This window comes from Tenrec ecaudatus, chromosome 10 (assembly GCF_050624435.1).
Source record: "Tenrec ecaudatus isolate mTenEca1 chromosome 10, mTenEca1.hap1, whole genome shotgun sequence".
NCBI lineage: Eukaryota > Metazoa > Chordata > Mammalia > Afrosoricida > Tenrecidae > Tenrec > Tenrec ecaudatus.
The window spans coordinates 153,943,373-153,962,699 of NC_134539.1; the positions used below are offsets into that span (position 1 = coordinate 153,943,373).

A 19,327-nucleotide genomic window follows, 5' to 3' on the forward strand; every position below is an offset into this window, starting at 1 on the left:
GGCTCACTCGGCCTCATGCCCTCTTACCTGGCAATGCCATTCTGGAACTCCTCCGTGGCCTGGTAGTAGATGGTGATGGCCACCCTCACATCAGTGTCAAAGGTGAACTCCACATTGTAGTGGACTCTGGCTTTGCTGGACTCTTCGCCGGGGCACTTCACCTCGGCGCATCTAGGGAGCCGAGAGAGCAGCTCAGCATGTTCTGGAAGAACCTTTCTGGTGGGGTGGGAATGAGCCACACGTCCACACCTGCCACCTTGTGTGGCTTCCAGATGTGCTGATCAAGTGACACTGGTTACAGCCCTCACCAGCACACTGTCTCAACCTTCCCAGTGCTTCAGTTGCAGCTGTCTCACTTCCACAAACTGACCTCTCTGCCCCACAGCCTTCTCCCTGATGCTTTTAGACAGCTGTTGACCCTTTGGCCTCAGTGGGATAAATAATAGTAATCTCTTCAAGAACACCACACTCAGAAGGTGAGACTCTGTATTTGGAGAGCTACTCTGTGAGCTTGAAGGTGTCTGGAGGGTCTTGTCAACTCAGGGCCATGGCCTTGGGGAGCCCTCCAACCTCCACAGGGCAGCGTGGCTCGGTTCTTGAAGAAGAATCTGAAGTGCGGGACAGTTTTCTCTTTTCCATCAGGGTCCATCTACTCTGCCCCTGAGCAGAACATTCTGCAAGACAGCAGGACACCATTTAGCTGGAGGCGGGCCGTGGTCCCTGGGGACCATTCCGCCTATAGCTCAGTTTAGCGTCTTCTCTGATTTGGGGTTTCTTTTGTACCAGATGGAGAGAAGACCCAGCGCTTTGGGGCAGGGGGTGGGGGGCACATTAACTCTTTGAAGTCTGCTATTATCTTGCCTTTTTGCCCTGAAAAATTCATTGTGGACTTTTTACCATAACCACATGCATAGTTCTGAGGCGGGGGTAGAGGGTGGAGGAAAGGGGTGGGTGGCTCCAGAAAGATCATGAAAAAAACCTGGTTTCTTTTCATTCCCGTTTCCTACAAATGTTTCAGATGTGCCCTCATGCGCACATCTTCATCCTCATCTTCAATCACGGCAGTGTTTCCTACTGCACCTGTGGGCACTCAAGCTATTTCTGCTACAAGGAACCTCCTCCTGTGTCTGCCTCTTTCCTCACAGTCCTTCACCACACAGTTTACATTGTTTCCACAGGCCTGCTACCAAATCAGCAGCTCTCTCCTCCCACCTCCCCTCCAAGAGGAGGCCCCTTTGACCTCTGCCAGCCAATGGCTCTGGCATTTACCTGCATGGTTCTACATAACAGGCTCAAGTTACCAACTGATTTTTCAGTTTTAGGCTCTTATCTTGATTTCCTACTACGCAAACAAGCCTTTCTCCCTGTCCCCTGCCCCTACCCCAGTGTCGTGACCTGAGCTGCGCCTTGCTGTGGCTGTGAGGAGGAAGCCTTAGTCTTGGCGCAGCCAGAAGCTAGCTGGCTCACTTTCCTTCCCGCTCCGCTAACACCGCCTTCTCGTGCTCTCCCTTCTCTCCAACTTCCCTGGCCCAGTGGTCTACAGATTATCCCTGCTTCAGACCACGCTGGATGTGCCAGGTGCTCCCTTCACTCCATGGTCCAGACCAGGGGGCTCCAGAGCCTCTGGGCCTGCAGCCTGACACCTTCCAGGCTCCCTTCCCCGCCGCCTGGCTGGGGGGCTGCTTCTGGAGAGCTCTGCTTGTCCTGAAGTTCACGTCTCTCTCTGTCTCCGGCAACTTGTTCCTTTGGGGGGGCGGGCAGCACAAGTCCACTGACTTCCTGTCAGGGGGTGCTGCTGAGGGGAGATACTTCGGAGAGCATTTTTGTTTTTTTGAAAAAAAGAAACACTTTGAGTTTGGATTCAAGCCATATCATACTAGACTTTTAAAAAAGAGGAAATGAAATATTCCCCCAAGTCAACACTCGCCTAAATGACTCATGGGACATGGAACACCAGGGTCAAGGGGACGATGCTGAGACTTCTACTGTCCTCGCGTACTCTCGCCCTTCCTGGGAAGTGTGGTGAGAACAGGCCTCGCCGTGAGAAGCCCTGGGAGGAGCCCCATGAAAGCATGGCCCCACTCGCTCTTCCTTGGCCCCCGGTGCTGCTCTCAAGGGGCGCAGCTCCCACTGCTGACAGCTTTGCCTTGGCAGGACTCGCCCCTCCAGCGTCCACTAAATCCCCACTGAGAAGCATGTGCCCTTTGCATCAATTGTGCAGGTTACAGATGACTGTCTTCCGAGAACGACACCCAGGGACTGGAGCTGCCACGCCTGCCCTCAATGTGACCTAACCTTTCCCTGCCGCTTCCTTCTCTCTGCTGCTCTGCTCCACTGTCTGTGCCCACCGTCTGTCCCTTCTGCTGCTACGCTCTTCATTTGTGAAAGCCCGTGGTGTGTCTGAGATGCTGTGTGCCGTTGTGTCCAGGAAATCCAGGGACAGCATCCCTCTTCCTCTTGGGGCGGGGGTGGGGGTGGGGGCTCCTTGGTTCTGCTTCAGGCAGTCCTCACCTGCTCACTGAGCGCTGCTCACCATGGAGAGACCTGAGCAGGTTGAGAGCTGGGGCACAGTGGGCCTGGGGGACATCGAGCTTCCCTGAGGCTTGGTCTGGCTGAGCTGCTTGTGGAGGGAGTGTGAGGTCATTCCTGTGGGTTGCTCCCTTGAATGGCCAGAATCCCCCAGAATCCCCCAGAGCAATGTCTTCCTCTGTTCTGGCAGAGGCCTGACTGCTGGCATTCTGGGAGTGGAGAAAGGTAGGGAGGCCAGCAGGAGGCTGTGCCACCAAGGAGGCCTGGATTCCTTCCTTCTTCCCTTCTGAGTCTGACCCTCAGCTGAGCCCAGTCCCCCAAGGCCAGAGGCTACTGGGGTGGGGCTCCTCTGCTAGCGTGGGGTCTGGCTTTGCAGTATGGAAGGCAGAGAGCTACTGCCTCCTCCATAGACTTGCCCCGGCACAGCCAGTCCTGGGCCTCTGGGGCTGTCTCTGCGTAAACCAGTTGGTACCCAGCTTTTTCTGTTGCCAGCTTGGTGCTCAGGTCTGCAGAGCCATGTAACACTCACCAACTGCTACAGGCTTGGAAGGCTGCTCACTGCTGCTCCTCATGCAGGAGCCAAGACTTTTAAAATGCTCTGCCAGGCTTGGAGCTGGATTGTGACATGTTCAGTCCTCCATCTCAGTCTGGAAGTCCTCCCTCCCCATCAGCTCAGAAACACCAAGCCAGGCCTTTTTGGTGAACCTGGTGAGCACGGTTTCTCTCCCCTGGGGCTGGCCTTACTGTGAATATAGTGCCAGGGGGTCAGGCTGATGAAAACCATTTTCCAAAGGAGACACTGATGCTCAGTGACAGTTTGAATGAGTACTGGGGGGGTGAGGGGGGATAGGGAGAGAGGCTGGGAAGCAGCCAACTGGCCTCCTGCCTTCTGATCTAGTCCCAGGCCCGACACGGCCGCTCCTCTGTGGCAGAACCATGGCCGCACAGGTTTGGTCCAGGCAGGCTCTCAAGGCCTCACTCCACCTGCGTCATCAGCTCCTGGGGACCGCCCATGAGGCTACAAATTGGTAGGTGTCCTGGGGTCCTTTGCTCCGACTGGTCAGCGGAGGGAAGAATGGCAAGCTGCTGGTGGTGGGGGGCAGAAGAACATTCAGGGGCAGACAAAATCTAATGGCTCATCAGAGAGAGACCATGGAGACAAAGGCTGCCTAGGGCTGTGTGTGTGTGTGTGTGTGTGTGTGTGTGTGTGTGTGTGTGTGTGTATGTTAGAGAGAGAGGGAGACAGAGAGAAAATGGCCTAACAGTAAAGAGTAGTAACAACTGCTTTTACAGCTCTATGGATAAGCTTGAAGCCACTGAATTGTCTCTGAAATTGTATGACATGTGACTCAGCTCTCAATAAAATTATCAGAGTAACATGTACTCTAAAAGAGGGACATAAACTTTCTAATGCCAAGAGGGCTGACTCACACCAAGCCACTTCTTATAAGAAGTGCACCCAAAGTGCCCCTTTACAGGAGCCAGGGTGAGGAGACTCCATCTCATACACTTTGGACGTGTTGTCAGATCAGCCCGCTCCCTGAGTCGGGGTAAAGTGGAGGGCCAGCGACAAAGAGGAAGGCCCTCTGCCAGATGGATGGACACAGTGGCTCAAACACCCTAACTGTGAGGATAGGGGAGGAGCAGGCAATGTTTCGTTCTGCCGTCCATGGGGTTGTTGTGGTAAGATGGCCTCTGAGCCGCCGTCCTATCCTCCTGGACAAACTGGGGGAACCAAATCTGTCTCCATGGAAACCAGGGAGCTTAGTACACCCCAAACCTGGGCATCTGATTATATATTACACTCTCTGGGGGGGTGGATATCCATTTATATATTATACCCTCTGAGGGGCTGGGGGCACTTGTTTAAAAATTATATGCTTGGCAGTAGAACATGAAGATGACCAGTATAAATGATGGCTAATGTAATGATAATGAATGAACCACCAACCTGGCCATCATCCTCGTGCCTCAGAGGATGGGCACTGCATTAAAGAGACATTAATGAGGAAAGTGTGCACTGAACAAGCACGAGAGACCCACCTATGGTAGGCTCTAGGCACCATGTCTACCAGTGACCTTGCCCAATCCGCCCCCTCAGGGTCCCTCCAGGCTGCCCTGCTCTTCATGCCACGACTGGATTGTAGTGCCCACCCCCGGGAGGGAGACGACGACACAGGAGCCAGGTGGTCACTGAGGACATGGTGGTGGCCAGCTTACTTGACTAGTCTTAGTGTGTCCTTCCGGATGTTGATCAGGCTCCTCAGAGTCTTCACCGGCTCCTGGGGCGGCGGGGCAGCATAAGGAAACTGTGACAGAAACAGCAGGCAGGCTGTCAGTGTGGTGTGTGACAGAGCTTGGGGGTGGGGTGGTAGGGGTGGTAGTGGTGGCAGAGACCAGACACACTGAGTGAATGTGCTCCATCCAGGTCATTGCTGGCAGCACAGCTGGGCATCGACATGGCTCCAAAGAGCCAGAGCCAGACTGGTCTGCTCTTCCCATGATGGGCAGCTTTCTGTCTACAACCTCATCATAATAAAGAGTGGCCACGGACGTTCCCAACACCGAAGGGTTATGCCAGCAAGCTTTCAGTCTGGCCTCCTGGTGTCTCAGGAATCCTGGGGTCAGTCGGTCGGTCTCTCTCTCTCTTTCTCTCTCTCTCTCTCACACACACACACATGCACGCACAGTCAGTCCCCATGCACTCTCTAACGCTGCTCAGACCGTGGACTTGGACTTCCATGCGCACGGTAATGAGATGGTAAATAAAAGGGAAAACAGTTGATGGCGGCTCCGAGCAACCCTGTAAAGGGTTTCGCAGGCTGTACACTTGTACAGGAGGAGACAGCCTCATCTCCTCCCATGGAGGGGCTGGGGGTTTGAAAGGCCGACCTTGTGGTTGGCAATTTAATGCTTACCTGTCAGTGCCACCAGGGCTCCTTTCAGGAGCCAAATGGTGATGAAAAGTGTTCCCAGTGTGGTCAGTTAGAATGTGACTTGGGTACTACATAATTGTGACACTACGTCACGTGTATGTATTAAAATCGACAAGTTCTTGTCACACTGTGGAACTACTAGCTCCGGAAGAGCCTGCCTCTGGAGTGCTGGTGGCAAGAAGCGGAACTGTTTAGTCAGACTTGTCTCCGCAGGGCTCTGCTGAGAGCAGTGAAGGTACGACAGAGACATAAGGTGGCCTCTGGCCCATCCGACCTCATGCAAGTCAGTACGATTGCGGGTAATTTCCACACAGGAGTGTGACCCTGAAGAAAACACACTCTGTCTAGACCCTTGGCATTCAGATCACCCACCTTCTGGGGGTTACATACCAGCAGCTCCCTCTCTCCCTGATAGGGTAAAAGAAGCAAAAGTTCTGAAAACCACAGCGACATCTTCCCATTGTAAAAGCAATGCGTATCCCAGGGAGCACTTGAGCAAACACCCACGGGGCGGCCACGGTTCCACGCTCACACTGCGGGATGCAGCCCTGCTGGACCTCCTTTATGCATCTACCCACCAGGGAGCCTCTGGCCACAGTGGACAAGTGCTTAGTTGCTATCTCTAAGGTTAGTGGTTCAAACACAACAATGCTTCATGGGTGATATAGATGTGCCCATCTCTCGTGTACAGACTCCAACCAAAACCCTGAGCCCATTGCCGTGGGGTGATTCAGCCCCATAGCAGCCCTTTGGGATGTAGCAGAACTTCCCTAGAGGGTTTGTGAGGCTGTTGCCTGACTGTGGACACGTTACCGGGTAGGGCCACTCCCTGGGGAAGGGCATCATGCTGGGTGGCGAGTTGGCCCGGGAGTTGGAACGGTGGCTGGTAGTTGTGAGGATGGTGCCTGGCAGGCAGGGTTTTGTTCTCTGCACAGAGGTGGTGGCATGTGGGAACAGGCTGGGTGGCACCTCACGTTGACAACCACCTTTACAGAAGCAAACTGCCATGTGCTGTTTCCGCAGGTGGCTGAGTTGGCACTGCCCACAGTTAGCAGCTGAAGACCCAACCACTGCGCCACCAGGGCAGCTTCCATAAAGACCGTTGTGGCGAGGCGCTGTTCAGTTGGCTCCGACTCTGCCCCTGCAACACTGCCTCCCTCGTCCCGCGCCATCCTCCAAGTCTTTATGTTTGAGCCATTGTGTCAATCTAGCTCGTCCAGGGCTTCCCTTTCTCCAGCGTCCTCCCCTTTGCTAAGCACGCTGTCCTTCTCCAGGGTCTGGTCTCTCTGGACCACATGGCCCAATCATGTGACATTGGTGATGAATCAGGTAAAACTAAATCCTTGCCAATGTCAACATTTTTTCTTCCTTTTACCGTGGTCTCACTTATGGTCCAGTTGTGAGGGTGTTTTCATGCCAAAGTGTTCCACACGGAAGGCTATGAATACCGTACATACTCGAGTATAAGCCGACTCGAGTATCACCCGAGGCACCTAATTTTACCACAAAAAGTGTGCTGAAAACTCGGCTTCTACATAAGCACATACGGCAGTCTTTGATCATCAGTAAGTGCTTCAAGCCTTCTTGACTTTCAGCACGCAAGGCTGTGTCCTACAGTGGAGCTTCTCAGATGGCTTGCTCAGCACACAGACCGACTGACTACAGTGAAAGGACACAACCCCACGGGCACACCTTTCCTGGCCATCAGCCACACAGTACCCCCTTGTTCTGCTGCACCAACTCACTCTCGGTCTGTTTACAGGTTCCACAAAAGCACAGCCAAGTATCTGGAATTCCTATATTCCCAATATTATTTGTAATTTGTTATGAGTCACATGGTCAAACACCTCGCATCTTGTGGCTGTTAGGTTCCATCACGTTGGCTCCTACTCATAGCACCCTTATGTGCAACAGAACGCAACCCTGTCTCATCCGGCACCAGCCTCAGCACTGTCGCATCTTTGAGCCCATGGTTACAGTCACCGTGCTAACCCATCCTCATCTTCCTCTTTTCCGAGGACCCTCTACCAAGCACCATGTCCTTTTCCAAGGACTGATCTCTCTTGATAACACGTCCAAAGTATGCGAGATGAAGTCTCGCCATCCTGGCCTCTAAGGAAGAATTTAGCTGTATTTCTTTCAAGACAGACTTGTTGGCCTGGCAGCCCATGGTCCTTTCAAGATTCTTATGTGTAGTCAGTAAAAAACAGGTAAGGATCTTTCTGATATTCTCTGCTTTCAATCAAGGTTCATCTGACATCAGCAATGATACTCCTCATCCGTAAAGATTCCAGCACAGGAAACCCACGTGGGCAGCTCTACTCTGTCTCACAGGGTCACTATGAGTTGGCATTGGCTTAATGGCAATGGGCTATCTACCTATACCTTATATATCCCACTGTCTATACTATTTTACAGTTTCTTCTTCACTTAGCAAGACACGGCAAACGTTTTTCAAGTCTGCACTCAGTGGCAGGTTACACCGCTTCACTCGAGTCTCTGTTGTTCAGGGCTTCAAGCCCCCTCCCCCCCTCCATTCTTGCTCACTTGTTGGGCAGTTCACAGTTTGCTCAACCTTCTTCTTTTCTTATATCAGTGTGGTGGCGAACCCTTGTGCCTACCCTGGGTGAAGAGTTCCTTAAGGCAAATTCCTAAAGGTAGAATTACTGGATCAAAGAACAAATATTTTTAAGACTTCTAAATACATTTTGCCCAATTATTCTCCAGAAAGCGGATTTCAGGCCTGTTTTCCTCTTAGCAGTGGGCCGGGGGCAGTAACTTAGGCAAACGAACACCCAAGTTCAGATCCCAGCTGTTGGCCCATTTCGCTGCCCTCCCGCTTTCCTGAGCTGTCATACCAAAGGAATTGAAAACGATTTTCAAGTAAGCTTAAGCAAAAAGTAATTAGGGAGGTAAATCTGCCACAAACGCTCGTGTATCCTAAAGCCAAAATAAATGACGGGGGGATTAACATTTTTTTTTCTGGAGTAGTGAAGTTATTCATTTTCGTCTGTACAGGGACTTAGGAATTATCCACAACTCTTGAGTTCTTCCTCGACCCCCTTGGGGCGGGTGGCGGGAGAAAGAAACAAGCACAAAGAAAATGAAAGAAACAAAGCGGCACTTTTCAACCCCGTGTTTGAATGCCACCTCGCATTTGATGCTAACCACGCAGTGAACGGAGCCTGGGGGTGCAGTGGGGGAAGCGGTGGCCTGAACTCACCGGCTGCTCCATGGGAGAAAGATGATGGCCTTGAACCCCATGGGACAGGTTCTGCTCTCTCCTGCAAGTAGCTATGCGTCGGAATCGATTGAACAACAGATTTACAGCAACAAAGAGTAAGTTACTCAGCTCCCAGAAAGTATCAACAGGCTCCCTGCCCTGGTTTCTGTGGGAGTTCGTCTGCAGCAGAGTGAATCCACTCCTGCACTTTACCAATCACTGGCTCAGAGGGGCTTCTGACTCACCGCAACCCCACAGGATAGAGGAGGGCTGTTTTAGAGTTTCCAAGGCTGAAGCAAGACCGCCACATCTCACTGCCACACCTGGGTCCCACGGGGCAGCTGGTGGGTTTGAACCACTGACCTTTGGGCTAACAGCCTCAGACTGAACTCACTGCACTCCCAGGGCTACTTAACTCCTATATGCTATAAGCCCCCCGAAAGAAAAAAAAAGGAAACCATTGAAAATCTGATCTTACTTCCTCACGGAAATCACAGCGCTCATGTTGGTGGCGCTACACTTATCCAATGAGAACCTGCCGCGATGCTTAGGGCTAGGGACCAGGAGAGAGCTCCTTCAGGACCTGCGTGATAAAGCGGACAACGTGGCCGCACAAAGAGCTGTGCCTCTCCAATCAAAAGGAAAACCAAGCCTGCAGCCATCGAGCCAATTCTGACGCATCGCGACCCTCACAGAGGTGTCCAAGCTATCAATCTTATGGGAGCAGACAGTCTCAACTTTCTCCCGTGGAGCCACTGGTGGATTTGAACCTCTGACCTTGTGGTTGGTTAAAAGTCCAACGCTTACCCGACACGACCACTAGTGCTGTAATACTGTGCTCGTTTGTAAAAATCAAGGAAGAGATCGCGTGGGTTGAGGTCCCCGGAGGCTTCATAGAGGAGGTGGCATTTGTTCTGGCTAAAAAGGGAACCAGAGGGCATGGAGTAGAAAGTATCTTCACCTCCACCAGAGCCCAGCGCATCCCTCTGCTCCGGGCTCACTGCTTCTTACTGATCCTGCTTGCAACGCCTTTCACGGAGGGCCTTCCATGTGTCAGGTACCACGCGGGGCCCTTACAGACACTATCACATGTCAAGCCCTTGAGACCGAGATGGCTGTTCCCATTTTGCAGATAAGGACACTGAGGGTCAGGGGTTCGTTCAGTGAAGGGGCCCAAAGTCTCACAGGTATCAGGAAGCAAAGTTGAGGGCTGAAGCCATCCTCCCTCCCTCTCTTTCCTTTGCTAAGACGGTCACAGGCATTTCGTCCTAGTTCGGAAGCGGACTTCTGAGGACTGTAGTGCTGGTTACGACCAGATCGGAAAGCACAAACCTGACTCTGCGTACTCTTTATTCCTTAGTGTTCTCAGTGGCCTGCAGTCCCTCCCGAGGGCACTGGTGGCATGTTAGGGTGGGTGGTCACTGAGTGATATATAAGGGAAAAGAGGTCTTTCCCTCCAGTCAAACCAAAGCCTAGCTCAAATGAAGACGGGTGAGTGAGAAAGGAAAGCAGAATCATGTCATCTCCAGGCTAATCAGGGTGACACCAGGACAGACTGCCGTTCATGTCCTACAAAGAAACAGAGACTATACTCAGCATGAATTGCCGGTCTCTCAGGCCACACCCAGAGTTTCTACTGGCTCTTGAAGAGCTGCGAGTGGCATTCTCTTGCCCTCGGGCATACTACGTACCACACTGGCGAGTGGGTGGTGACAGGGACGAGCAGAGGAAGCCTTTTCTCTCCATGGTGCACAGGCAGACGCACGGGCCGTTCATTGAGGTGGACTGAGTGGCCCTTAGACGCCACCCATGGCACTGGTCCTGGGCTCCTGGAACAAGGCCTTCCCCCTGGCACTCCTTGGGGGGGAGTGGTCTCTCAACAGTCTCATACAAGGTACCCACATGCAGCTTCAGGAATTAACTTCCATTTTTCCACTGTAAAGACAGGCTTTAGGCAAAGACTAACGGACACAGAATGACAGGTGGTCTTCCCACCGGCTTATGGACCAGACTGATAGGGCAGCATCTTTATGACAGACAAGGCAGGCTCAGGGCCCCCGATCTAGTCATCTAGCCAGTGAAAGCTGCCCCCACAAACCCTTTTTATTAGCGTAAAATCTGGGTAATCGTTGCAATGAAAGCACTGTGGGGGCCACGTGTGGAAAGCGAGTGCAGGGAGAAGTTTACTGAGGACAACAATGGGCTGTTCTGGAAACAGCGCTAACAGATGCGCCTGCCATCCCCATCAGCTTGTACACACAGACAGCCTGGCTCTCAGGTGGTTGCTGTTGTTGATTGTAAGGCGGCTCTAATTCACAGCGCACCTGTGTGTCCCCGACAGAAACACCGCCTCCTCACAGTTATTATGCCTGAGCCCCTGGTTACAGCCATGGTGCCATGGGTGCAAGAAGCACTCCATGAGGCTGCTCATGTCTAGGTTAGATAAAGTCAGGGTTAATCACCCCAATTTGCAGATAAGGAAACGGAGACTCAAAAGATTCGTGTAATTCACTATCCCAGGGCACGTGGACAGCGGGGGACCAGTCCTGGAGAAAGCCGAGGGTCAGTGAAAAAGACAGACTGACCCAGTGGCTACCACCACGGGCTCCAATACAGCCTCCGTCTCTGTGAGTCCGAACTGACTCAACGGAACCAAACAGCAAAGCGGCAACAGGGCTGTGCTGTAGCAGAAGGTTGATTTCAACGACAAGGCAGGTCTACAGGTTCTTCTGCGGCTGAGCAGCATGTAGGGAAGCCGAGAGCTACGCGGTCCTTGCAGAGCACTGATCTGGAAGCTGGTGGAAGCTCTCAGAAGCACGCTCCTTGTAGATGTGAACAAGAGTGCCCAGGCTCTTCTCAGAGCCTTTGTGAAGCATTCGTGGCAGAGCCTTTTGGTAAGCAGGTCCAGAGGTACCTTCAGAAGACAGCCAGGGACACTTCGGGCAGGAAGAGGCCAGAACCAACAGCAGTCACAGCCACCGCAGATGTGCTAGTTGCTGCTGCTCACCTTTCACCCCAGATGTTCAAATGCACACGTAGCTGATGATGCTTCTAACATATGGCAATGGCTCCTCTGTTTCCAAAGAGCAGAGATGTTTCCTGATTTGCTCAACACGCTCAGTGAGAACCTGCCCGGCCTGGACAAGCACTAGGCCTGGGAGGCAGGGATGAACCAAGCCAGCTGCCTTTAGTTCCATCTGCAAAAGGTGCTGTAGCAGGTGTACTGCAAGCTGGGAGCTGCACTCACCCTGAACTGGGCTGCTTCTGTCTGTACTGAAACAAGCCCAGATCCCAGAATAATTAAAATCTCAAACAACCCAAGCCCAGAAGAGTACCAGAGGGGCGCCAGCTCAGCCAGATGTACTCTTTTCGTGGTCCCGGAGGTCTGTCAATCAAGGCTCTGCATGTATATCCAGAGCAAATTCCTCTCTGGCTCCCATCCAGGAGGGCAACGGTTTTCTGTAGCACATGCAAAAGTTGCATCAGCAGAGGGCCATCTGGTGGTTAACTGTGGAACTGCCAGCGCTCAGAGTGCACGCAATTGGTCTTGATGACCACTCTTTCTGCTGTCTCTCACCAGGCACAGGGCACGGCGAGGCCGACTTCAGGCTGGAGGCTTGAAATCGCTCCCTTGGCATGTCAGCTTCACCCTGAATAGCGACTCTATTGCTGCCTTTTAGTAGGAAGGGGCGTTGAGAATGTGTCCATCACCTGCTTCCCCCACACTAAGGTCAGCCTCCAATGATGACTCTTGTCCGTGACAGGACTTGCTGGCGCGTCCACTGTCCTGTCAATGGAATTTACTGAATGGCGGTTGAGTTTCTTGCTCAATTGCTTCTCAATTTCAGTCTGGACTCTACAGCCCACCACCATCATTACGGATCCTCTCCACACAGCTCACATGTGACCGTGGAGCACATGCGTGGCCAGCTTTGCCGGCTCGGTGCCCTGTGCGCACTCTCGGGCTACACAGATCTCCCAGTGTTAACTGATGCCTTCCTTGCCCAGCCCTGCAGCCACCCTTGTCTTCAAGGAGCCTTCTTCCTTTTTGGCTTGTCCACCTCAGACCACCACCAATGAACTGGCCTCTAAGAGCCCTGGAGGCACAGTGGGTTAGGGGTCGGGCTGCTCACAGTCAAGGGCAGCAGTTCAATCCCACTGATTGTGCTCCTGTAAAGAGGTGCAGTCTCAGAACCCCACCCCCACCCCCCACCCCTGGGGGCAGGTCTACTCTGTTCTGAGGGTCGCAGTGAATCAGAATGGCCTGGGTGGCAGGGGGCTTTGGGAGCGAGTCACCGCGAGGCACAAGCATGCCCTGCTAAGAGGAAGAATACAGACGAGGAGGGGGGCAGAAGAAACACAAATGTTAAGATTCATTAATGTCATTTTTTACTTAGGAGGGGAAAATTTACTAAAAGCCCAAATGCCAAAATGCTGCTTCCAACAAGAAAGGAGATCATTTAAGACTATTTATTAAAAGAACAGGTAAGTACTCGCTTATACTATGAGCAGCAAGAATATTTGTGCCCAAGAATCGCTGATAGTTGCCACAGAAATCAACAGCTGGGCCAGAGCAAGCACTCCTTCCAAGCAGAGCAGACACACTCCCCTGTATAGATTTTCGGCCTTTCACATTTAAATGCTGGCCATCTCTGATCTGATGCCTGCTGATTCTGTTTGTCTCCCCTGCCCCTCTTCTCAGATATGGCATGTGCCCAGGACTGGCCAGAGGCAAGGGTTAGACGTGGAGCTGTAGGACATGTCCTCAGAACAGCATCTCCAGAAGACTGCCGCCTGGTCTGCCCTACGCTGAGCTTCAGAGGTCCACAGGAGCTGTGGGGGGTGGGGTGGGTGGGAGGGACTCACAGGGTATCTGTTCCCCAGAGTTTAGAAGTGTGCCCATACCATGCCCACTAAGCCTCCCCAAAAGCCGACAAGATGTTAAGGAGACACCACTGAGTGGCTGTCACAAGATGACCTTGAACATGAACACAAAAGAGCTTTGTTCTTGGTTTTGGTCACCAAAGAGACCAACCTGAAGTGGCAGTCTGTTTATCGTCCCCGTGAGGATTGGGGCAGAAGTCATGGCTGTGGAACAGCAGGTATGACCCTGACTTTAAAAAAAAAATCTTCAAGCCCTCTGTTGCCCAGTGTGTGTGTGTGGGGAGCCACTTCCCTTAGCTCACCCGACAGGAGGGGCAGGGAGTGCCCCTGCTAACCCTCGGAAAACCCCATTTCTGATTAATGACCAGACAGCTCTGCTAATCACCCTGATCCAGGATCCAGTTTCTCCTTTCTTGTGAAAATCAAAGGCACCCTGCTGGTACAGTGGTGGAAACACCTGGCTGCTGACTGGAAGGTGATGGTGTGACCCAACAAGCGGAGCTGCCAGAGCAGAGACCTGGCCATCCACTCTAGTAGAGACTGCCCACGGGGTAGTAGAGACTGCCCACTGCTTATGGGCTGAGGCACTGGGAGCCAGTGTCAACTCCACAGCAGGTGTCTCCTGGTCTGTCTGGTGGTGACTGACACTGTCTGGGAGTACTGAGACATGGCAGCACCCTGCATACCCCTATGATGTCAGGTCAGATAGGTCACATGGCTGTGATGACAAAGGAAGCCTATTCAGCTCCCAGCTCCCTCCCAGCAGGACACAGCAGTCAGCATGCTGAGCTTCCCAAAATCCCTTCCTGGGAAGGAACTGTTTTTAGATGCAAAAGATTTGGCCAAACACCAGCTAATTTTGAGAAGAGCTAAGAGGGGAAAAGACCCCTTTCACACCCTCTAGGATGGCTATTACCAGGAAAAGTGGGAAACAATTATTGGTGAGGAAGTGGAGAGACCGGATCCTTCCTTGGCATGTCAGATGGTACAGCGGCTGGGCAGTCTGGCAGCTTCTCACGAAAGCAAAACACAGAGCTACTGTAGGACCCGGCAGACCCATTCCTGGGTACATGCCAAGAAGAATGAAAACCAAAGTCCACCTACCCACATACCTGCAGATGGTCACAGCAGCACCACTCCCAACCATCAGAAGGTGGGCACTGCCCACATGCCCATCAACAGAGGGCAGGATTAGCAAAATGCAGTGTAAACATACCATGGGATGTTCTTTATTGCAATACCTGCTACGATATAGACAAACCTGACAACATCAGGCTAAGTAAAAGAAGCCAGACTCAAAAGGCCAAATACTCCACGATTTCCTTTACAGACTCTGTGGGGCAGGAAATGCACAGACCCAGGTTTATCAATGGCTCCCAGAGGACAAAGGGAGGAGGAAGTGGGTGGGGGTGGGGGTTGAACAGCTTAAAGGGCACTGGGCTTCTGTTTGGGGTGATAGTTTTGTGGGGGAAATGGCTAGTGGTGACATCACACAGCACAATGAATGTGACAACATCCCTGGACTATACATGCCTATGTCTGACCAGTGGGAAGAGCGCATTTTGGTAATCTATATTTTACCACACACACAAAAAATATCCCTATCAGACTTCTCTTCTCCCAGAGACAATATTTGCTACCTAGAAAGCTGTCCTTGCAATTAAATAGACCCACACAGTGGCCCCACAGGACAGAGTAGACCTGCCCCTGTGGGTTCCCAAGACTGTAGCTCTACAGAAGTAGAGGGCCTCATCTTTCTCCCGAGGAGTTGCTGGTGGATTTGAACTGCTGACCTTGCAGTTAGCAGTCCAACGCGTAACCTCTATGCCATTAGGGCTCCTCCATTAAATAGAAGGCACCACCAGAGAGAGACAGACAGACAGAGGAGGGTGCCTGGGTTTCAGAAGAGGATGTGCACAGGGAGATGTTCGGGTGCCAGGCAGGAGGAGCTGAGATGTAGGGAAGCGCAGCAGCTGTCAGAGGTACATCCCACTGGAGGAGCTGGTGGCCAGCTGCACCATCTGTACCATGCCTGGAATTCTGGGGGTGGGGGTGGGGTGGGAGACACAGACTCACAAGACTTTTGCATTTAACAAGTACTGGAAGCCGGGAGATGGCTCCTGGGAGTACCTGCGGAGGGAATGAGACAATGGCTTGGACAGCAGCCTGAGAACCTGAAGCAAAGCAGACAGGGTAATGCTACACTGCAGGCTTTGAAGATGGAGCAAAGGGCCACGGGCCAGGGAGTGGGGGTGGCTAGAGAAGCTGGCAAAGGCAGGGGGCAAACGCTCCCTGGGAGCCTCCAGAAGGAGCCAGTGTGCTCATGGCTGCACTTGCACCCAGTGAGACTGGTGCTGGCCTTCTGACCTCTGTGCCTGTAAGGTGGTGTGCGCTGCCACCCTAAAAGATGCCACACCGAATGACTCAGGGGCAGTGGCCATGAACTACTGTGCTGCTTCCCTTGCTGTCTCCATCCCTCCCCAAAGGGTGGCATTGAACTCAGGCCCTTGGATATGTGTCTCCTGGAACATGACACGGCGCTCCTTTCTGTGGAGGCAGTGTAGGCGTGGCTCACTGTGGCTGTGCTCTGGGAAACAGGCAGTTATGGGATCTAGACACCAGGCAAACACCATACAGAAATCTTACAGGTGGTCCCTTTCCGGTTGTGCTTGTTGCTGGTGAGGCTGGTGGCACTGCCTGCATGCTGAGAGGGGAAAGCGAGGGAGCTGGCAGGGTCTTGGGCACAACCTGCCCCCGAGCACCAGAAGCAGCTCCCACCACCTGCCCATGGGACAAAGCCAGAGGAGCCTGTTCCCAGAGCCGGGTCTCTGCCCCGCTGCCTGCATCTTATCTCTAGGGAAGACCACCACCACCTTATCCTGGAGGGATGATAAGCAGCACAAACCTGGATGGTTTACAACAATGTACCTGCTAGTGGCTCAGTTCTGGGGGAAAGGGGCGGGATGTGGATGGCGTAGAGTGGAGCGTGCTCTTAATATAGTGGACAGCATCACCTTTTCCCTCCAACAAGCTGGTCTGTAACGACGTGGCCGGTGAAATGACTCCTGGTGGACGTCCTGACTTTAGCTGGGCAGGAGGCTAAACAGCCCAGCAGGGAAACAAGAGGCCACTTTTAAGCATGCCTGTGTGAGAAGCGGGTGCTGTCTGTGAAGGCTGTCTGCAGAGAGGCGAGCATCGGGACCTGCTGAGACGCTGCTGTGTGCGGTGCCGCAGAGTTGGCTCCGACTCATCATGGCCTTCTGCACAACAGAACGAAATACCGCGGTCTGCGCCACCCTCACAAGTGTTCCTGCGCCTGAGTCCACTGATGCAGCCACCTTGTCTGTCCCTCTTGGTGAGGGCCTTCCTCTCCTTTGCTGCCCCTCCACTTTACCAAGCACGATGTCCTCCTCCAGGACTGGTCTCTCCTGACAACCTGTCTAAAGTACGGGAGACCAAGTCTTGCCATCCTTGTGTCCAAGGAGCACTCTGGCAGAACTTCTTCTGAGGCAGATCAATGTGTCCTTCTGGCAGTCCATGGTACTCTCGGTATTCTTCTCCAGCACCACGATCCAAAGGCATCAGTTCTCCCTCTGTCTTCCTTATTCAGTGTCCAACTCTCACATACTGTGAGGCCATGGAGAACGCCATGGCTCCAGTCAGGCCCACCTTTGTCCTCCAAGTAACACCCTTTCTCTTTAACCCCCAAAGATCTTATGCAGCAGGTTTACCTAATGCATGACCTTATGGATAGCTTCCACCGAAAGAGGTATTTCTAAATACTCATCCTGTATTTTTTTCTTCAGAGAAGCGTCTGGATGCCCGATGACAACTGGGTGTTAGCTCTCCCGGGTTTCATGATGGCCACGTACCAAGAGGGGCCAGGGCACCCACACACGGTGTTCCCACTTGCAGAAGACACAAACCCGAGAAGCTGATGCTCTGTGAAAACCCCAGGCTATCCTGTGTCCCATCAAGGCGACTCTCCAAGTGCCTGTGTGAACGGCAAGATACAGACAGGGGGCGCCCAGCCTCCTTCTCGCCTTCCTGGAACGTCACAGAAGCACCACCACTCTGCAGTCTGTTAGACTCTAGCGATGGCAAGCACGTTAGTTATGAAGCGCCAGAGTTCCCAAGCCAATCCAATACAGAATGCTTAAGTAGCCAGGCCACTCAGGTTAGGCTGTATGTTGGCAGATACGGCCCTCCACAGAAAACCAATACAGAACTACTAACGTGTGTCTTCTGTAGCTAATCATGGGGCATGGAAACCCCATGTAATTAGAAAAACAACAAACAGATCACAAAGTGAAAATGCACAGCACATGGCTCACAGTTTCAACTTCAAAGTTATTCCTGTGGAAACCTGGACTGGAAAATCTATTCTGCAGTTGACTTACAAAGCAACATTTATTCCATTTTGCCCTGGTGGCGCACCGGCTAACACCAGGCGCTCTGTGGGGGAAGATGCGGCTATGCGCTGCTGTAAGAATGACAGCCTGGAGCGGACTACAGGTCCGACAATCAACTTCATGGCTATGGGTCTGGTTTGGGGGAAACTACCAGGAGGTTTGCGAGCTCTGATACTCTTCAGTTACCTACCCCTCACCCCAGGGTTGGGGAGCAAAAGGGCTGGGGTCTTTGGACCCTATAAACCTGGAGCAGGGACCCAGACTTCTGAGAAGGCGTGGCTTCCAGTTGGTTCCAGGTTTGGAGGTGTGGGTGGCATTTAAGCCAGAGACTGGAACCAGAGAAGCTGCTCTGGTCGAAGAGGCCTTATAGGAGCAGCAAGTAGACAGGAAGCAGCAGGCCCTTCTCCTCCTCTAGCCCTGCAGAGCCCCCACCCCATTCCCTTGCTTCCCTGTCGGCAGAGCCTAAGAGTCCTTGTCAAACAGGAGGAGGATGGGGAGCAGAGTTCTTCAGAAGCGCAGACTAATGGGATGGGTGCAGACTAGAAGACTCACTCGCTAAGACTTCTGTCAGAAGATACACATCGACCCTGAAAGAAAACCAAACCATCCCTCCAGGTCACCCTCTTCACTCGATTACAGACTTGCTGGTGAAAGAAAAAAATACCACCCATGAGTAATGTGCCTTAAACAACCAACCAACCAACCAAACTAAGAGACCAGACATTCAGGAAGGACTCTGAAGGGAGTGGAGAAGGGAAGGGTCAGGGAAGCCAGTGTCCTGGAAAGGAAGCATCTAGAATGGAATGAATGAGATTCATGACGCATGTGGCTTATGTAGGAAGGGATAAATGGTTTGCAGAATAAACCTAGTTTGTGAACTAAACTCGCTGAAACCGCAATAACATTCTGAAGAGAGAGAAAACAGAGTGTGTGCCCATAATCTTTCTGATGCTCGAGCTGCTCTTCTGCAGGACTGGCCCCGCCAGGCCTCCGTGGAGAACGAGCTGAGAGTGCTGCTTAGGGGTCCCAGCTGCACAGACCCAATGGCGAAGCTCTTTACTCAACCTGAAAAGCAGGAGGCACTGTCAACTTTAGGGGGTTGGGGACGGGACGGGACTCTGTAGCATTTGGGGAATGGATAACAGATTCGGGTAGACGTTTCATTACAACTTAAGGTTACTATGCACCTCTTTAAAAGTTGAGAAAATTAACCCGATTTCTCTAGGAAATGCACCCACCACTAAGTGCAGTTTCCCGTAAGTTGGGGTGCACCCTGACAACAGGAAACAGAGGTCAGAGTATGTACACTTGGTTTCAGAACGCTTCACAGAAACTTCGAGGAA

The 19,327-nt window shown here is 52.5% G+C and overlaps 1 protein-coding gene across 2 annotated transcripts in view; it reads right to left on the reverse strand.

The window, feature by feature from the left end:
- RNF157 (ring finger protein 157) overlaps positions 1-19,327 on the reverse strand; it is a 99,903-nt gene that overhangs the window by 24,805 nt on the left and 55,771 nt on the right. For both annotated transcript variants that reach the window (XM_075562247.1, XM_075562246.1), the window contains exons 3-4: positions 4,750-4,838; positions 28-171 (exon numbers count right to left, since the gene is read on the reverse strand). In XM_075562247.1, the coding sequence (XP_075418362.1) occupies positions 28-171; positions 4,750-4,838 (233 nt within the window). The remainder of the gene's footprint in view (positions 1-27; positions 172-4,749; positions 4,839-19,327) is intronic.